At 33.8% G+C, this 22,263-nt stretch overlaps 1 protein-coding gene across 1 annotated transcript in view; it reads right to left on the minus strand.

Moving 5' to 3' along the window:
* Positions 1-22,263, minus strand: part of LOC138704898 (follicle-stimulating hormone receptor-like) — a 472,716-nt gene that overhangs the window by 83,401 nt on the left and 367,052 nt on the right. The window contains exon 9 of the mRNA XM_069833291.1: positions 18,327-18,395. Coding sequence (XP_069689392.1) covers positions 18,327-18,395 — 69 coding nt within the window. The remainder of the gene's footprint in view (positions 1-18,326; positions 18,396-22,263) is intronic.

Below are 22,263 nucleotides of genomic sequence, written 5' to 3' on the forward strand. Positions count from 1 at the left end.
CTGCAAACATTTTTCTGAAAGGATATAATGGTACGGTCTTATAGATATCCTACAAGGAAAACTCAGCTCGGACTCCTCGCGACGCTCATAATGTACCCCTCTTACCCCCCCTGCAGTAGGCGTGAGAGCATGATGGGAACGGAAGAATACGTCATCTGCGCGAGACAGTCACGCCCGCTGGTTTCTACGCACTGAGTTTTCTTTGTTGGATGCCTATAAGTCATGCATGAAAAGCAGCATTTTAAAACACTGAGAATCATTTTATGTATTTAATATTACACTGTATTTCAGTTTATATTTTGAGATCATTAATGGTACTCATAAACACTGACATGTTATTTCTGTGAGCAAAAATATCCTCAGTACAACACGAGAAATTAAATTAATAATACGCATTGTCAATCAATGGTGGCCCTCACATTTTTGCATAAATTCGTCTTCATCACAATACAGACATTTCATAAGAAGTCATACCCTTATTTTCTTTCATACCTCTACTTTTTATTGTGAATAAAATTATCCTTATTGTCTTCTATAATTCATCTTTAACATCTATTAGTTCACCTTCATTTAATCTCTTCATTCCCTTCCTCAGTAATTTATTTGTGAATCTTATTATTAATTTACATTCCTGTTCATTTTATCTTTTCACTCTTTGACTCCTATTTACAGTTATTCTAGCTCTGAAGCATAACTTATTACGAAACTTAACTTAATATTTCCTATTTTTCTCTTCTTAAATAAAAACTTGCCTAACTTTTTCTATCTTACCTTATCTATTAATTATTATCGTAATTTTTGCTACGCAATTTCTTTCATTAGCTCTATCCTTCCAAATTAGTCATGTATATCTAATTTATTTAGTTCTAATTTGTTCATTTTGTTTCCTATCAAACTTTCCATCCTGCTATATTCTTAACATTCCTTCATATGCTGCAATTAAAACTTGTCTATAAACATTTTTACACATCTGAAACATATACATCGTGTTCCGCTTAGAGGAATCGAGAAATGAGTGATAATTTCAAGTGTAAATAATGGTTTATTAAAATACCTTTTCACATAACTTGATGTAAAAACTCTCCGAGTTTCGGAGAATGCTCAATGCAACTCGATGTGTGCGTCTTGAGTTGCTCTGCAGACATCTAAACGGTATTCAACCTCCCGCCAAGTGTTCTGTAGCATTTGTGGAGTCACTAGCGCAGCTGCATTTGTGTTGCGTTGTCTCAGTTCTTCCAAAGTGTTAGCTCTACCTCTTTGGTACACAGCATTCTTCACAAAGCCCCAGAAAAAACAGTCGCAAGGAGTCGGATCGGGTGAACTGGGTGGACAGGCAAGGGGTCCTCGTTTTCCAATCGATCTGTCTGGGAACTTTTCATCCAAGAACTCACGCACCCGTTGATGATCAAGAGGTGGGGCCCCATCCTGCTGAAAAACCGATCCTAGGGGGAGGGGAAGTTAGTCAACAACAAAGTTCTGCAACATGTCCAGATACACATTTTCTGTGACTGTAGCCTCTACGAAGAAGAATGGTCAAATGACGAGTTCTTCTGCTAGCCATAGCACGCACTCAACATTCTGTTGTGCTGTCCACATGTTTACCATAGCGTGTTCTCCTACAAAATGGCTTGATTTAGTGGTCTAGCAAAACGAACAAAAGTTACGATATGCAGCTGTTTTAAAGTTTGTTGCATAAATTTGTACAGTTTCTCTAACTTGTCAGATGTAAATCACAACGATATCTTTAGCTGATTTTAAGTGGCGAGCATTTATTTCTCGATCCCTCTAAGCGGGACGCGGTGTGTAATACACAGGTATATAATAGTAGGCCTAACTATTGACAATAAAGTTAGGAAGATTCTTGAAGTATAACTGCCAATTTTATTTAGGACGGCTGAAATTTTTAGAAGGGTGAATTCAAACCTAAATAAGCCAGAGACAGTCCAGTTCATATTCTAACGAAACTTAAGTACGCTCCAGTTACTTCAGAAGATTTAAAATTAAACTTTTCAGCATAAACTCCAATATTAAATTATACGTGCTCTAATCTACTTATGAAATAGTTACTTACTAAACAATGTAAACATTTCTTTGATGCTGTTATTTTATATTTAAATACGTACATGGGATAAATCGAATGCTGTTTTTCCAATTTTCTGCTCTTTCCTTACATTTTAGAACTACTTTCATTTATATTGCATAAACGTTACATAGTATGGAACTGAAAAAAAAAATATCTAACATTTTATTGCAAGATCTAACGGTTCGAGGTCTAAATAAAAATAGTAAGTTATGCTGTAACATCATGCGAATAGCCGAGACCTTTGGTACTCATAAGTAAATATTATTCTGACTAATTAGCGAATAATAGTAATTATGCTATATGCAGCGTTTGAAGGGTTCAGAACCATAGTGGGCCAAGCGCCATTTACTAACACCGTAGAAAACATGGGTTAAAATAAAGTTATTACCATAATTCAATGGAAACATATAGCAAGTAATATAAAGTATACATATTAAAACTAAATTATATGTCAATCTTCATTAAACTATGGTATTCGCTTAAATTTAACCCTTGCTTTCTCAGTTTTTAATAAATGGTGCTTGGACCACTATGGCTCTGAACCCTTTATTTATATGACTAAAAAATATGATCAATAAATAGTAATCACTATAAATGAATGAAGAACGTGATACTTGAAATGAAGCTATATCACAGATTGCATATTCACTACTTAAAAATTTACTGACAAAAGAAGATAATTTAATTGTGAGACTCGATTCTGAACAAAAGAAGAAATGATTTTGACAGAATACTGCTGCTCAAAGAGTGTAAAACTGAACGATACATGAAAAGTGAAAGATTCGTTTTCAAGTAGGCCTACGAAATAAATAAGGCGTCAAAACATGCTACCATTCTTTTGATAACCAATTTAACGAAATCAATTGAAAATGCTAGAATCGTTTTTTGCTGAAATATATCACAGTAGGAATAACAATAAAAATACACGCTCAAGCTGGCAGAAAATTGTGCGTCAGTTCACCACTGCCGTACACTTGCAACGTTACACTCTGCTTTTATGAAACCCGAACTGACCCTAACACACCCTTTCTCTGCTCGGCGCTGAAGTTATTATCAATTAAAATATTTGTTCCTTCCAAGAAATAAATATTGGAAACTCAAGAAAAAAACCCGTATACCGTACGAACACGCACTAACGGAAGCTAGGCTATGTAAGTTATACGTAACTTATCAGGCCCTTTTCCCATATAATACAATGAATAGGGAATTCTAAGAGTGACTCTTCAGTCCTAGATATGACACAGATGATTCAAACACCTACCTAAAAATAATAAGATATCACATGCCACTCCCGAATACCAGCGAGATACTATTTAGAAGTTTCTCTACTGGCACTATGATCATCTCTCGCCACAAGGCGTTATTTTCCTAGCAACGGGAAAATTTCCGAAAGCAATCTGATATCGTACTTACCAGTGGCAAAGCGTGAATTCAAGACCAAGGCATGCTACTAAGCAATTACTTTAATTTCTCTAAAAAAAGTGGGCGTGACTAGACATTATTCCTTATTTTATTATTTTAATATTAATAATAATAATAATAATAATAATAATAATAATAATAATAATAATAATAAAATAATTTAAAATAAAGTTCTATTCTTTAAATTTCAAAGTGTAATTCTGGACTTACCAGAATATTTAATTTGTGAAAGGCGCAAATTCGAATGGCGAATAACAGTAGGCCGATTTTGTTTTGTGCTGAAATATATCACAGTAGGAATAACAATAAAAATAAACGCTCAAGCTGGCAGAAAACTGTGCGTCAGTTCACCACTGCCGTACACATGCAACGTTACACTCTGCTTCTATGAAACCCGAACTGACCCTAACACACCCTTTCTCTGCTCGGCGCTTTTCTATGATCTGTGACCAGTAATACACCCCGAGACTTCAGAAGGCGTTTCTGTCAAGCGCTGCATACGGGGCATATAATTGCATGCAGTCTAACCTGGTTTTAAGCAGTATTTAACATTTGCGCTGAAAATAAAACGAGAAAAATAAATATAAATAAAATATCAATAATAACAACGATAACAATTTGAATTATAGGGAGTTTTTTTTTTAAATAACAGGACATACAGTGCAAGCGCACCATGCTCTGAATATTCGCCACTGGTACTTACGAGCATTTACGTTTGGCGTAGTGAAAGAATGCGAGCAGTTAACAGAGGTGCAGAAGTATGGCTGGTCACCTCCATCTTGCATGCTCAAAAATCGTACATTTTACCCTGAGACCATAAATTTATATCTTGAAACGAAGTGAAGTGAAAGAAGAGTGCCGGTGAAATGAATTTTTAATTGAAGGATAATGTGCAGACCCTCATCGTCCGACATTGTCCAAAATAAAAATTTATGGAGGGGATACCAGGCGATTTCGCAGAACGAAAAGCCCACTTTCTAGCACTAAGAAAATGCAGGGGCCAAAAAAAAACTGAATATACCATAATACATTTATTAATAAGGTCCATAGGTCAGAATAACTGTGTACTAGAAAAGAATTCAAGACATTGATGAAGTACTTGAATAAATGATATCACTGAACAAATAGATAACACAAGGAAGACAAACTCTGCTTTGAAAAAGAATAGAAGATGATAGCATTTTCAAGGACATTTTAGATTACAAACTTAGCCTAAAGAAAAGCATTTAATAAGATTAGACATCGAAGAGAACTAAATAATTATTATTATTCTGGGAACTATCTTCATGCCCAAAACGAATCATATAAATATATAATTGCTTAACATCTACAAAAGTGATGATATCGTGTAAAGTCTATGGATTTTACACCGAGTAATATATCGATGATGTTTAGCTATAAAAAAGGGCTTAACCCTAATTTTTTTAAATGTGATTTTTTATGCTGTAATTAGTGTAAGTAGTTAAAATTTAACTACAAAACGTGGGAAACGTATTATGTGTCCTTTCTCGTGTTAAATTTTACATTACCTCGTTAACATGTTTCAGCCTGTTATCGGCCATCACAAAAAGCATAAGAATACAACACAAGCACAAGAAAACAAAAAATATATCACACTAACATACGAAAACAAAAACACACACACAAAAGATTGCAACCTCATTCAAGAAATTAAATTACAACATCGCATACAGAACAAATAATACTCTACAAAAACATCTCAACACACAACACAAACAAATAAATACAACCACACAGGCGTATACAAAATCAAATGAAACACCTGCAACAACTTCTACATAGGACAGACAGGCAGATCATTTCAAACACGTTACAAAGAACACATCACAGCCATAACAAACTACAAAACACTTCCACATATGCAGAACACATCACAAATGCTAACTACACCTACAGAGACATAAATACAGACATGGAAATTCTAATATTCAACCAAAAAGCCAGAATCTAAACACACTAGAACAATACGAAATATCGACATGTGTTTTACATCCAAATGAAATTCTCGACACACAACTTAATTTCAGAACACACACACTCTTTGACTTCACATTACACTACATAAACACACCCCCACAAGAAACACAAACAAAAGGCGCCAAGACCAGCAACAACCAGTTCTGAAGATGGCGGAAACATGTTAACGAGGAAGGACACATAACACGTTTTCCGAAGTGATATAGTGTTACAAGTTGTGTAATCAAGATGTATAAAAATGTGGTTTTTTTTTTTGACAATTATGTTTACATTTCTTGAAATAAAATAGCTAATATTAATGTGTTAAAATTTAATTATTGCTGTTTCTGAAACATTTTTATTTTGTGGGATAAGCCCGTTTACCTGAACACTATCGATATGTAGAAAGGAGTAGAATAATTGCTATAATTTTTCCATAGTTTATTAAAATTTTCTCACCTTTAATAGTACCGACAAAATTTCTTGATTATAGCCAATGACAGTTCTCTTTTTGCCACAGGCCATCATGCAATTCTTCAGTCTTATAGTGACCAGTAACAATATCACCGTATTATTAATTTTTTTAAATATAACTTTGGTTGTTCATTTTTACTGTCCCGCATAATACATTTTTGGTTGTCAAATGGGATGATATAAGCACTTTTATCTTCAATGGTCACGAATATTTTCCTGACCTTTAAAGTTCTAACTTGTATCAGAACTGTAACTAATGTTAGAGCCTCCTGCGTTGTCTTTCATTTCTTAGCGATAACTAATAAGAACCCTTTTAACACAATCTCGTCTTCCTTCACCATTATATAGGCTAAATTCGTAGTTACCCCTATCTTAGTCTTACCTGACGGTGAAGTCAACAGAGAGCTCCAAAAGTTTGAAATTTGTTCATTTGAAAATCCCAATAGGCCTATGTCTTACCAAGTCGAGCACATCTTTCAATCTAAAATTTAATATTTGCTTATTTACCTGATAATCAAGCCAAATTATTCCCTCATAGCCTCTTGTCTGATGTATCCGTACAATCTTGAGCATCAGCGATCTACAAGCGAATTACTATACAAAAAAAAATTGTTCGCCTAGTTTTTTGTAGATTTTTACGTATAATAAGACACAGTCTAAATAAAAAATGTATTGTTATCTTCGTAAAGTACCGGTAATTATTTGTTGACAATGTGGAAGAACACGTCATATCAGACAAGAGTTCCCTGGGATCTATATTTGGTATCTCGAACATTTTATTCCAAATGTCTAAATGTAATATAAAATTTTACATTACCATAGAAATTTGAATCGTAAGAGAAAGTACTGGAATAGACATATATAGACACACATCCAGCAGAAAAATTCTGAAATATATGGTATCAAATAAACGAGTAAAAGAATGAAAAGTATCAGGATAAATACAGGACATAATATAGAAGAAGAAGAAGAAGAAGAAGAAGAAAATCGACAGTTCCATAGCTTTACAATGCAGCACATCTTTACGTAGAACTACGGGTATGTAGTACGAGAAATGAAACAAGGAGAACAAGGAGAATATGATAATGGGAAGACAATGAGAATAAAGGAAAGGCAAGGATAACGAGAGGAAAGCAAGAATAACAAGGAGAACAAGGCAAAGACAAGGAGAATAACGTAGCCTAAATACAAATATAAGAAGGGAAACACAAAAAAAAACAACAGGAACACATGAAAACAAGGGGAACACAAGAATACGGGAAGACAGGGAGAACAAGGGGAACACATGGAATAAATGGAATACAAAGAGAAAAGTTAGAAGACAAGGAGAGCAAGAGAAATACAAGGGGAACAAGGGGAATGCATGAGAACAAGGGGAATACAAAGAGAACAAGGGGAAGACAACGAGAAAGGGAAGACAAGAGAACAATGGAAACACAAAGAGAACAAAGAGGATACAAAGAGAAAAATGGGAAGAGAACGATAACAAGGGAAATGCACGGTAAACAAGGGGCACACAAGGAGAAAAAGGGGAAAGCAGGGAAACATGAGAAACGCAAAGAGAACAAGGGTCGTAAAAAAAAGAATGGGAATACAAAGAAAACAAGTGGAATAGAAGAACAATGTTGAATGTTGAATTTTTATATGACGGTCAATTTCGAAGTTTCCCCCACACTTAGGGACAAGAAAGACGTAGTTCTACTCGTACGTCAAAAATACAGTAATGTAATCTTACATGACAGTTTTAATCTCGTTTTACCACACGCGATATATATACACGCCGAGAGACATACATCCATAATAGAAAATGTATAAATGAAAATTACGAATTTTGTAGCCCATATATATATATATATATATACATACAGGATGTTAAGAAAAAAGTATTCAATATTTTGGGAGGTGTTAATGTGCATCAAAACATGAAAATAATGTCAAATAAACATGGGTCATACAACATATACTTTCTGAGATCTGAAAACTTGTTCACAGGAGGTGCCCAATGTGACGTCCATTCATGGAAATGTAATCCTCTGCCCTTCGGCGTAAGGAATCACGCACTCTTTGAAATTGACCTGGTTGTTCTTGATAACCAAAAGTCTAGGGGAACGAGCAGACCAAGGTGTGGGGCTTCCCAAATCAATCCAGCGGTCCTGAAATGTCACCGTCAGGTGTTCACGCTCATTGCGGAAAAAATGTACTAGTGTGTCATCATGCAATGAACCACGTCTGTAGTCTTTGCTGACATGGCACATACTCCAGCAAGGTAGGCAATTCGTTAATAAGAAAGTCCTGATAACGAGCCCTAGTTAATCTCTGTGGTAGCACGTATGGCCCTTAATCTATCGCCAAGAACGCCTGTCCATACTTTGATTGAGAATCGATGCTGATCCCTTATTTCTTCAACTGCATGGGAATAACATTTTCATCAACCTACACATGTTGACTGCGAAAATTCACAACACCATCTCTGCTGAACCCTGCTTATATCCACAATCGAACTTTTGTTTTCAGTATTCCTTGCGACGTATCATTATTCCGTGCCAGGGGTGTCAACTACTGTATGATTATCTGGTAGTCTGCTGTATTGTAGGGCAGAAAAATGTATTGCCATAAATGGACGTAACACTGAGCACCTCCTATGAACAAGTGTTCAGATCTCAGAAAGTATGTGTTGTAGGACCCATGTTTATTAGACCTTTTTTCTTGTTTTGATGCATACTATGACCTCCTAAAATATTGGATACTTTTTTAATTAACGACCTGTATACTGCAAGAAGTGATATAACTGTGCAGATTGAAGCTGGCAATAGAATACATTAAAATAAATGAAAATCTATTATGCGTTTTGTAATTAAGTGCATAGTTAATTAGAAAATTAGGGTGAAACTCTCTGTAGTTTAGTAACTGCGCAGCGTCGAGTCACCTACGAATACACAGAGAAACTCAGGTCTGAATAGCAGCATTCCGTCCCTTAGTCACTGCAATAGGATTACCAGACTTGCTAATGGTAGAAAATAACGATGTGTTAATCTTTTTATTTAATTTGAAAAAAAAAAACTCATTTCACTTAAAAAATACAAATGGATAAATCATTCCTTATCAGTTACTCTAATGATAAGACAAACTCAGAATCGTATGGATAGTATTTATCGAGTAAAACAGTGTTAACGCTTAGGGAAAAATTGTTTTATTTTTCTGAAAATTGTATTCATTTTAGAGTAATATGGTATTAAAACTTTTTTTTTTGTTATACAGTACTCTATTCAGTGCACATTTAAATATATTATGATTCGTGAATTAAAGTATCTACATTAGTGTATACAGTTCGGATAGTCATAATAATTTATCATTCCAGTCATATTTGCCTTTTGGGATAGAAAGAACACAACGAAAGATAGTTTTATGATTTTAAAATTGAATCATTCAATTTGATGACGCATTATCATTACTACATATAATTTTATCAATTCTCCAATTGAAGAGTCCACTGCAAGAATGATGGATGTCATTTGGAATACATTTTTCAGGAGAAGCAATTGAAAGTTTGTAAAGCTTAGCGCTCAAAACTTAACTGTGATTTTTCGATCATTACTGGACAATGACTATCAGTGTTAATGCCATATAACTCTCTATGCACATTCTATATATCTTAAGCTATGCATTGACAGTCTTCGTTCATTTTCGACAAGAAAGTGACAGCCATCATTCTTGCAGTGGACTCTTCAATTATAATTGTACTTTTTATAATATTTTTCTACATCACACTGAATCTTGCCACCCTCTCCTCCCCCACATTGTACTACAGGTCCGTGCAATCTTCAGTCACGAAAAGTGGAATATATCCCCTCTTCAAAAATAATCCATAGATATTTTGTACAGTGTAACCGACATCCATGTTTCATTCTCTCTGTCCGGATGTTAAAGCATAAATATAATTATGATGTCGATGGCTGTTTTGACGCGAGTTATAGACGAAAACTTAATTTGTATTGTAGAGTTTTTCTCATTCCAGTCATGTTCGCGGTGACTGTAGTCTAAAAATTAGAATAATGATTAATTTATGAGTAGTCTCTTTACCGTGAAACAATACTTCAATAAATATTTATCTTCTATATGTATAATCTGAACTGGTAATGGAAATTATGGGAAAACGACTGAAGGGATTTAGTGAATGACCCGTCATTTTGAAGCTTGGTATCCAAGGATTTTTTAGAAAAATAGTAACTTTCAGTGAAGCGTTAGTTTTCCTACATAATTTTCCCATTTTCCAAAATACATCTTTCGTCAGTTTTGAGGACTAATTGCATTTCAGAATAAAACAAAACACACACTACAATAAACAATAGGCTATTACCACAGTCTATATATACAGTCACGAAGCTCAATAAGTAGGAAATATGCATCCATAGATAGTTTCTAACCACTAGGATCGCTACTATGGCCTTATCACAGACAAAGCGAAATAGTACCGGCATAGTCTACTGTTCCTAGTACCCTCAAAACTCAAGCTTCGTGACTGTATATACTAGACTGTGCTATTACACGAAGGCCATGACCTGCAGGATTACCGACATATTTAGAGCTCAAATTCAATTGGTTATTAAAAACTTCAAGGTTTAGGCCTACTAAAAATAATTTACAGATCTGATTCTGCGGTGTGTAATTTCCTGAGTACAGCTGTGTATTGAATATTAAAATCCACAAAACTTGAGTTGGTTTGATGAAATTATTATCATTAGAAATTAAATATTATTATAGTTAATGCCATAATGTGACTATTTTTCATTAATTACACATATTAATGCTATATTGATGATATGAAAGTGAAACGTTTTTATATAGAAAATATATGAAATTAGATCTTAATTTCTATAATTTACTGAGTGGCGGCTATGTAGTGTGTATATATATATATATATATATATATATATATATATATATATATATATATAACCACGAAACTTACATAAGATAATGATATTGCTATTAAAAATGAAATATTTCTATAGTCATTAATTAAGTGAGGTTGGGTTTTTTCATATACTTAATGGCGGTGTGGCGTAGATATTTATGTGTCATTCTCTTCAGTATTGGCTCGAAAGAGCACAAAAATTTCAAAAGGTATTACTTACTGATAAAATAAGAGGCCTAGAAAATTTTGTAGTCTCCGATCATTTCAGCAAGATCTCTTAGCAGGATAAAATGACTTTACCCCCTACATTTCAAGCTCTCCATGCAGCAGCTATACGAAAATACTAGGTCTATGGTTCGAAAGCATAGCAAACCTGACATTTTTCCAACTTTCGCCTACAATCCACAATGATCTGAAATAGCTATTGCTTTACTCCCACATGAAAAACCCACTGATCGTACTGGCGTTATTTGCGTTCTCGCATTGAAACTCAAAAACTGAAGGTGAGTAAGTTGAAGAAAAATTAGGCTATTTGGTATAAAAAACCATTCAGAGGGAGTATGTTTTAATAATAATAATAATAATAATAATAATAATAATAATAATAATAATAATAATAATTTATTTATTTAATCTGGCAGAGCTAAGGCCAGTAGGCCTTCTCTTCCGCCCAGCCAGACTCTAATCCTAATTGAATACAATTGCTTACATAGTTATTACCAGGGAACGGATTTATATGGACTAAAAATATATGAAATATGTAAATATATATGTAGTTATTTTTACCAAAATATGGAATTAAATATGGATTTTTACCAAAATATGGAATTAAATATGGACTTAAAATTATAAAAAAATGACTATGTACGTTAAATATTGGTACATTTTAATCAAACTAAACAAAAAATATAATGGACGTACCTTATCTTCCAATGTAGTTTCAACAAAACACAATTTTTATTGTCTGTTACCATAACAATAGGTTACAAACATTTCTTTCAAGTGCTGAAAAGTGAATCTTCTTCTATTGTCTCTGAGGATAGATTTATACTGACTAAAAGAGCGTTCGACGTCACAAGAAGTAACTGGTACATAATTCAATTTCACAATGTCTGCTGGGGATAAGTCCAAGTTAATCTTCACTGTTGATTCACCACTCATCACAGCAACAACCTTTTGTAGTTCTTCATATCCAGGGTTTTTTGAAAGTACAGTGTCCACCTTAGCTCTTACTGCATCTGCAACTTTACCTCTACCACGATTCAGTTGTTCCACAGTACTATTTATAATTTCAAAACTTTCAGATAGTGAAAGGTGCCTATTTTGGAGACTTTTGAGCGTTTTTATGATGCATGAAAATGTATGCTGAATGTGAGCTAAGTCATTCTTCACACTTATGTCACAGGTAACTGTTTTCGCAGTATCAATTGAGACTGCATCTTCAGAGTCCAATGCAAGGAGAACATTGTTAATAGAGTCTATATGTTCGGCATAATATTCAACTGCTTCTAGCCATGTACCCCATCTAGTTAAAATTGGCTTTGGTGGCAATGGAATTTCAGGGTACATTTCTTTCAACACGTTAACTCTACTGGGAGCTTTGAGAAATACTTTTTTCACTGATGAAATCAACAAATCTACTTTAGGGAAATTGTCTCTGACCACTTCTGCCACACGATGAAATGCATGCGCCACACAAGTAAAATGAGTCAATTTAGGATATACAACAGATAATGCTTGTCCAGCTTTGACCATATAAGGGGCAGCATCGCTAATAAAGAATAACACATTATCGTACATAATACCCTTTGGCCACAGGATACCCATAGCTTCGTTGAACAGTTTAACTATAGTTTTGTTATTGCACTTTTCTAGAACATCACAATGTAAAAGAATTCGTTCAGAATATTGTTCACTTAACAAACCGATAACTACATTACCAACAAGTCTACCTTCTTTGTCGGGAGTCTCATCAATGGAAACCCAAATTGAACTATCTTTAATTTCATCTCTTATCTTCTGTATTGTCTCATCGTAGATGGATGGAGCATACGTCTTCCTAAGTGTTGACTCATCCGGGATTGTATGTTGAGTATATTTTTCAAGGAATTCCCTGAAGACCTTATTCTTTAGTTTGTAGAGAGGAATATCAGCAGAGATGAGAGAACGGCACAGGTCGATGTTAAACTCAGATCTTACATTCGATGTTGTTGGTTGTGTTAAAAACAATTGTCTCTGCTTGGAATTTAGTTGTTTGTTGGCCTGATGTTTACTAGTTGTAATGTGTTGTTGCACCAGGAACTTTTGTGTAGATGATACTGCACACTGACACAAATTACAAAATAATATTTTATTGTCAGTTGATAAACCATCTTCTTTAAATTCTGAAATGTAACTTGTTAGTTTTGATTTTAAATTGACTGAATGACGTACTTTTGGCATATTTACCGCCTTTATAGTATGATTTACAAAACTGAACCTATGTGTACTCTGAATGGCATTTAACTGTTGAGCTGCACAACTGAAGTCTGTTAAAAATTTTAAATTAAATTAATACAGTTTTGTAACTTACTTTCCCATTGTTGATAGGACTGCTAATTTTCAAATAACTCTGATGTTAAAGGGATTACTGAACATGTGTTTAAATCTCTATTGTTGAAATGTATTTTTAAAAGTTAATGGAATTTTGTTTTGTTTTATTGTTAAACCTAATATAATATGGACTGTTTTATATGAAATATGGAAAATATATGGAAATTAACGAAAATATGTACTAAACTCTAAAATATGGAAAAATATGGAAAATAAAAGTAGGATTTTTCAACCCTACACATTGTGAAACATAAAGATAATGCAAAATATAAATTATATTAGCTTTATAAGTAAATATGTATTTACATATAAATCCTTTCCCTGGTTATTACATTAATATCTAGACCATAAAATAACATGAAAGTAAATAATGAAAGTTGAATAAGTAATGTTAGTGTGACAATAATAAACATTGGTAAGAAATAGTTATAATAATAATAATAATAATAATAATAATAATAATAATAATAATAATAATAATAAGAGTAGTAATAATAAGAGTAGTAATAATAATAGTAGTAATAATAATAATAGTAATAATAATAATAGTAATAATAATAATAATAATAATAATAATAATAATGAGATAATTTAGATATTTATCTGTGATATATATAACCATTAAACATTGAGAAACCTGAAACAGTTATTATTGTTATCAAGAATTGTTAGAAAAATATTTCGTTAGCCTATTCTTAAATTGGTTTAATGTCTGACAGTCCCTGACATTACTCGGTAGGGAATTCCAAAGTCGAGGAACAGCCACAGTGAAAGAAGATGAATATGAGGATGTTAGGTGGGAGGGAATGGATAATGGTGGGAGGGAATGGATATTATAGGAGCAAATAACTTTCAAAATGTCTGGTATTCTTCATTGAAAATAAATCTGAAAATTTTTTATTTGAACGTCTAATGGACTTAGATTGCAGCATTTGCTGCATAAGCCACTAGTGTTAATCTGTAGGTCTACCTGTACATTTACAAAATCATCTTCACGATATTAGTTAGTTCAACTACTCTATCGTTAATAATGAGACAATACGCAGTTATATTTGGAGTAATATTCTGAGATGAATTGAAGGAAAGGCTTATTTACATTTATGCTTCCGTATTTTATTAGTTTTTATTCTTGCGGGACAAAAAATCAATTACAAAGAAGTGACCATACTCTGCATTTTGAGAGTGACAGAAGCGAAAGATTTTCCCTTCCATGGTATTCACGTAGAAACTTGGCACAATATTCATGTAGTACATGGAATTTATCCTTCATGCAGTTGAAGAATTTATTAGCATCTTTATCGATCGCATTTCTCTATCGGTTTGAAATCCTATAATGATGAAACTAGCTTCCTCCGTATTTAAAGACGTAACGATATTCCATGAATTAATAGTGAAAAATGAGAGAGATATAAAATTATAAAATTCTCTGGATTTGAAGTTAAATTCAACTGAAATGTCATGTTCGATATGTTTTATTAATTTGAGCAACTCGATATCTGACACGGTAAGAACGGTGAATGTCCATTATAGGACTGTCATCAAGTCATCATTACTCCAGAATGTGTTTATAGTTTAATTTGTAGTATTTCTAGATTATATCAGAATTATTTCCTGTTTAATATACAAGAACTTCTGTGAAAGCTCGGCGAAACTTAATAGCTCTCTTAATGGAAAAATAGCAGCTAGGCCCTACTATCAACTGATGCAACTAACTGCATGTATATACTTTGACAAATTCAACAATCAGTGGAGAGACATAAGCTGGTCTACTGTCAAATAATGTAATCTTCATTAAGTAGTCGGCGCTACTGATAAGTCTTAGATGAGACAGTTTTATTACCATATATTAATTACAATAATAATGCAATCGATAGCAATAATAATAGTAGTAATAATAAATTTAATATAATAATAATAATAATAATAATAATAATAATAATAATAATAATAAAGGTAGCCTCTTTGGGATTCATGAATTCGATGCTGACAGGTGGGCCATCCTGCCTCAGCCCCTGTTAGAGCCAGGTTCTGTCCACATGCGAGTAGCCTGATAAACCCCAGAGGCCCTGAGTTCTAAGCCCTTTCTATATCAGCATTATAAACTTGCACTACTCCGAAGACTTCAGTCCAGCCTAATTTTACAATTATTGCACATAATAGATGAAATGAGGAGGAGGTGGACTGTGCTGGTGGAATAGTAGAGGAGAACGGGAGTACCTCGAAGAAAATCCTCTGCAACGTCTGTTTTATTCACCACAAATTTCATCGCGACCTGGCCGGGGATCGAAACTCTGGACGCCTGGATGTAATACTCGCGCCCTAGCACTTAGCCACAGATGCGGCTTTTCTTGGATCAGACTTTAGTATGTGTCCAACTATTATAACATAGATATTTACCATACATGGTTTTTACAAGGAACACGCATTTCTTTTCGCTTACTATTTTCTGTCCACAAAACATGAAGCTCTTGCCCAGATCAACAACAATACTAAGAAATTTTGAATTGAGTATAATAAAAACTCATCGAAGAGCATTTCCTAATGCCAACGCACGACTTCATTATTTTTTTTTTTTGCAGTACGCTAAATATACCATTATTTACAGGATGTTAAAAAAAGTATCCAATATTTTAGGAGGTGATAGTATGCATCAAAACAAGAAAATCATGTCTCATAAATATGGGCCTTACGACACATTCTTTCTGAGATCTGAACACTTGTTCATAGGAGGCGCTCAATGTGACGTCCATTCATGGCAGTGCATTTTTCTGCCATGCAATACAGCAGACTAACAGATAATCATACCGTAGTTGACACCTCTGACATGGAATACTGATACGTCGCAAGGAATATTGAAAACAAAAGTCTGGTTGCGGATATGAGCGGGGTTCAGCTGAGATGGTGTTGTGAATTTTGGTAATCAGCATGTGTAGGGTGATGAAAATCCCCATGCAGTTGAAGAAACAACGCATCAGCGCCGATTCTCAATCAACTTATGGGCAGGCATTCTTGGTGATAGATTAATAAGGCCATACGTGCTATCACAGTGATTAACTGGGGATCGTTATTAGGACTTTCTTATTAACGTTTTAAATCAAATTTCAAAGAGTGCGTAATTCCTTATACCGAAGGGCAGAGGAATGCATTGCCAAGAGTGGACGTCACATTGAGCACCTCCTATGAACGAGTGTTCAGATCTCAGAAAGTATGTGTTTTAAGACCCATGTTTATTAGACATTATTTTCTTGTCCTGATGCATACTAGCATCTCCTAAAGTATTGGATACTTTTTTAACACCCTGTAGATATGCATAAGTACAAATATTGTACATCAAGAAAGATGTGTGCCAAAAACTACTTATCACATTTTAAAATAATGATATGTGAAAAAGCCGTGTAATAAATTGCAAGTAGGTCACGAAAGTTAAATTGTGCCATATTGATATTGATATATTTATTTTTACAACTCTTATTTGGTAATGGGTCGCCACCACATCTCTGTATTCGTGCTCCCCATTACCTTCTAATAAAATAAACCTTCATTGACGTATGCAGTCATCTTATTTTACCTTTGTCACCTCTACTACTATAATACATACTCTCAATTTGCTTTCTAACCTCTCCCCTTAAAATTTTCCCTTCTTTCTAATGAACACCTCACCACTTTTATTGTTTGCTTATATTGTGCCATATGCTAGATCGCAGTAGGTTGAATGTGTATTGTGTAAGTTTTCTTTATATCAGTTAGATATGTAACAAATCGCATTAAGTCGAATGACTGTTAGGTGAATTGCAATGTGTGACTTGTCCTGGCACGCTAGCATTCTGAAAAATTCATCAACATTAGCATTTCGTCAATATTTTTGTTTTTGGTTACTGAAATACCAGTCGGTTCCTAAATACCTTATTTTGACTTACGTGTACACACATAGCAGGTCCGGTAATCGGAATGGAACCCTAGCAACATAGAATTTAATATGAATTAACGAGCAAACATTAATGGATTGTATGGATTACAGGTGAAGGCTGGGACACTCACAAGTGTAGTTACATCTTTGATATTGATCCCCGTGTCAGATAAAGATACATTTTTCCGAAGGAATTTTTACCGCTATTCAAAATTAAAAACTCCGTACACTTAAGCTGAGTTTTAGCTAGCGAACACCGCATGCGATGGCAAAGATGGTAAACACTAGCTACCGAAACCGACTAAAACGACCAAAAACGTCCATGCGAAATTTGAACCTTTGACCAATACACCGACAGAGTTGTGTTAACTTGGCTACATCTGCCATGATCTTCTGATGCAGATACTCTGAATTTGAAATTAAACTTTATGTGCTGAATCACAGATGTTTTCTTTATTGTATTCCGGTTTTCATAATAAAGTGATACAATTCCCAGCAAATGTCGAGAATTTGAAACATGAGCATAGATGTTTTTTTTAATGAATCCCAGTTTCATCATACAGTGACACAATTCCCACCAAATATCGGGAATTTGAAACATGAACATAGATATTTTCTTTATTTTATCCCGGTTTTCATCATAAAGTGACAATTCCCAGCAAATGTCGAGAACTTGAAACATGAGCTAGATAGTTTCTTTATTGTATTCCAGTTTCATCATAAAGTATCACAATTCCCAGCAAATGTCGAGAATTTGAAACATGAAAATATGTTTTCTTTATTGTAGCCTATCCCAGTTTCATCATAAAGTGACACAATTCCCAGCAAACGCCGAGAATTTGAAACATGAGCGTATGTTGAAATATACAAATCTAAATATTTCGATTGATCCCAATTGAATCTCCATGCAGAATCCAAATATCGAAAATGATCATTGCCTTGGCTTGTGTACTTACAGTCTGGCGATCTCAGAGTCACTGAAAGCATGGCTCTCCACCACTTCTAGAGTGTTGTAGTTGAGAAGACTGAAACACAGAAATACCAATACCGACTCAGCATGAAACGAGTTCTCTTCATTATTGTACTATATAATATTGCACGCCTGCAGCAAAGAGTTGTAGAATAGTTGTTCCCAAAGTTTTCAGCACCTCACCTTAATGGACACCTCGCGTACGCTAACAGGTTTGGGATGGTCAAGGGTATTGGGGCGCTTGATCTCTTACTAACTTACCTATAACAGCTTGCCGGATGAGTTCTTTACGTATCTGTTGGCTCTGCACGCTTAGTTTTCTAGAAAGAAATGTACGATGCAAGCAAACCATTGGTATTTTGATGTAATGCATTGCAAAACATGTTTGGAAGTTTTAGTAGTTTTCCAAATTTGTGCCGGAGTGACTGAAAATGTTAAATTCTTGTCTGTCTTGCCAGGGTGTTCCTTAAAACCCGGAATTTTTCTGGAAGGTTTCATAGCTTCATTAGAAAAGAAACATCGACATATTAAGCCCACTGACTGATATTGTTGGTGGATAGAAGTTGACGATCTACAAGTTTATTGGGACCATTTGAATATTCTACATGAAAATATAACTGAGCGGGTTATGGATATATTTTTCATGAAAATCTCATATAGAGTACTTTTTAAAATTGTTTATTACACGACGCTTTTTCAACTCATATCGGGTAATAAATCCATCCTCAGATATTGAAGAAGTTGGAGACAAAGAACTAATTGAGCTATAAAAATGACTTTAGGATGTAGTAAAATTATAAGAAATCATATCAAGAGTCTTTGTTACAGATTCAATTACCTGGTCTTTATCCTGCACTATAGACAATGGTCAGGAAACCTCCTGTTGTATTTCTAACATTATATTTGATGGAACGTGGTGTGGCCATTAAAATTCTCCCAAACGAAAGAAATTGGCTTTATATTAGTAAGCATGGTCATTTAAGACCTTAGTAATTGATTTAAAAGAACACATCGGAACAGTGGCATTATTTTATCGAGTAATGTGAAAGTGCCATCAAATTGCAATGATTCATTGGATTTTAATATGATTTAAATATCATTACACTGAATTTTTTTTTTATCATTTGATGAGAAAATAATGCAGTTAAAACTAAATTGTTTTATTGAAATTTCACTTGAAGATAATGTCATTAAGGTGTAATACTTTTATTAGATTTTAATTTGAATTCATTATCGTTAAACTGCAATATTTAGGTACCTACATTAATATGAAGTTAACACTAGCAATATACCATATTTTGCTGGAATTTAGTATGAAGTTCATATGATTAAACTGCAACGTTTATTGAATTATAAAGTGAGATTAGTATGATGGAACTACAACGTTTTACTGGAGTTTAATGTCAAGTACAGTAATTATCATTGTATTAAAATGTTAATGAATGGTAATATTAAGTTAATAATATTAAATTATAATCCTTTTTATATTTTAATGTGAATTTAATATCATTAAGTTACAATGTTGTATTGGATTGTTAAAATGTATCATTGGATTTTAATATGAATGAATACCATTAAATTACAGCATTCTGAATTTTAATGTGAATTGAATATAATTTAATTACAATGTTTAATTGGATTTTAATGTGAAGTATGATATGTTCTATTGTCATTTGTGTCTTTGAGCCACCGGCCGCTATAGAGTCTTACACACTTAGAATGCCCTTTTCAGCATTAATGTGAAGTTAATAACATTTTCTATAGATTAAATGTTTCATTGGATTTACGTAATATGAAGAAAATATTAAACTGCAATGTTTCATTGTATTTAATATCAAGTTAATATCATTGAATCAATTACTTCTGTTTTGAATGTTATTGTCGTGCGAAACTCTTTCCTGAAGAAATGGTAGGGCAAGTGGCATTGAGAATAATATGTTTATGAAGCCAAGGGCGATGCACAAAAACATTTCAGGACCACTGTTCTAGAGTAATATTTCCGAAAATCTTCTGAAATTAAGGACCAAATATAAAATTTCGTAAGATATCATAAGCTTCTTGCTTATTATGGCAGAACTTAGTCCTTAGAAATTTTATAATAAAGAGTTCTTTCATTCCCTTATTAAAACTACTCACTCCAAAATTTCTTAAAGTATTCTAATTAAAATTATTATATATTTGTTTACCTACAAATATAAAAAGATACGTGATCATTAAAATTATTGGAAGTACATACACATATAACTTACTTATATATATTGAGGAGCGCTGTCAAAATTTCTGGATAACCTATATCTGTATTTAATTTTTGGTATTGTACTTGATACTCCATACTCTATTCTATAATTTCGAGAAGTCAACATGCTTTCTTTTTATGTACAAAATACGTAGATAGAATCAGTATTTATAATTGCACGAACACATTTAAAAGAATTTTTAATTTCAGTACAGTACTTAGGTCTACTTACGACTTTTAAGGAACCCGGAGGTTCATTGCCACCCTCACATAAGCCCGCCTTCGGTCCCTATCCTGTGCAAGATTATTCCGGTCTGTATCATCATATCCAACCTCCCTCAAATCCATTTTAATATTATCCTCCCACCTACGTCTCGGCCTCCCCAAAGGTATTTTTCCCTCTGGCCTCCCAACTATTAATAAATATTCCATAACAAATAATTTGTTAAAATAATACTTCTTTTTCTTCTTCTTCTTCTTCTTCTTCATTATCGTCTTATGCCGCTAAGTGTCGGGGCACTCCGTTTTGTTCATTTCATCCACTCCTATCGATCTTGGCTCATTCCCTTCATCTCCATCCTAGTTTTTCCACGCTTCATTCCAACCTTTTCTATTCTATCCTCCCATGTGTTTCTCTGCCGTCCTCTTCCTACTCTACCCTCCACCCGTATTTCCATCGCTTGCTTTACTTTCCTGTCCTCACTCATTCTATTCAACTGTCCAAATAAAATAATACACCGATATTAATTTAAAACTTTTGTACTGTCATAAACACACAATACACCGAGGATTTCACAATTATTATAGGTAAAAAATCCACGGATGAATAGGTGACAATGAAACAAGGCAAAAAGTCCTAATGAATATAGGCCCGGAAACTAACCGTTTCCGAGATATGATGTCATCACTGTGGCCACAACTGTACACACCTCGTAGATTTGGAACCGAGACAACGTTGTTTATGATTTATGTTCGAGAGTTCTAACACACAAGCTTTCACAACAGGTTATCGACAGTGGCTTAACAACACCATGGCCTCCCAGGTTCCCCGACTTTAATACCATGGATTTTTTTATTGAAAATATTTAAATGTTTTACATTATTTGTAACTGTTGTAAATTTATTTCATTTTTCAATTATTTTTAAGATTAACTTTTAATACTTCATAATCAATTAGATAAACTTGAATTGTTTCTATGTTTTTTTAAGTTAACAGTGGGAGTATTTTGTCAGAGAAGGTTGAGAAGCTTCCTTCCTGTTTGGATGTCTGCGTATCTCTAAAGTTATTGATTTTTAGATTTCAAGTTGAGAATTTGATTGTAACATTAATTGAAACAATTATATACAGGCGGTAAAGACCACGAATGTGTATGAAGATAGCATAATAGTTTAACACTTTTCCATGCTGTATTCACTTAAAGTCTTTTTGAATTTTCAGCACTTATCATAATGGTACCTTTCACATACTTTCCCACATCATTCACACACAACTTTCACATAGATTATGGAAATATTTATTTTTGCAGAATTTATGGCTAGTCGGGTGATGAGCTTCTTTATTCCTGATTGGACCCTGTCCAGTTTCTATTAACCATGACTTCAGTTGCATAAAACCCCTCCCAGATCTCATCTCTCTTTCTCTCTCCTTGTTCGTAGCAGTTCTTGCCCTTGGGATGTAGGTGATAGT

Source organism: Periplaneta americana, chromosome 8 (assembly GCF_040183065.1).
Source record: "Periplaneta americana isolate PAMFEO1 chromosome 8, P.americana_PAMFEO1_priV1, whole genome shotgun sequence".
Lineage (NCBI taxonomy): Eukaryota > Metazoa > Arthropoda > Insecta > Blattodea > Blattidae > Periplaneta > Periplaneta americana.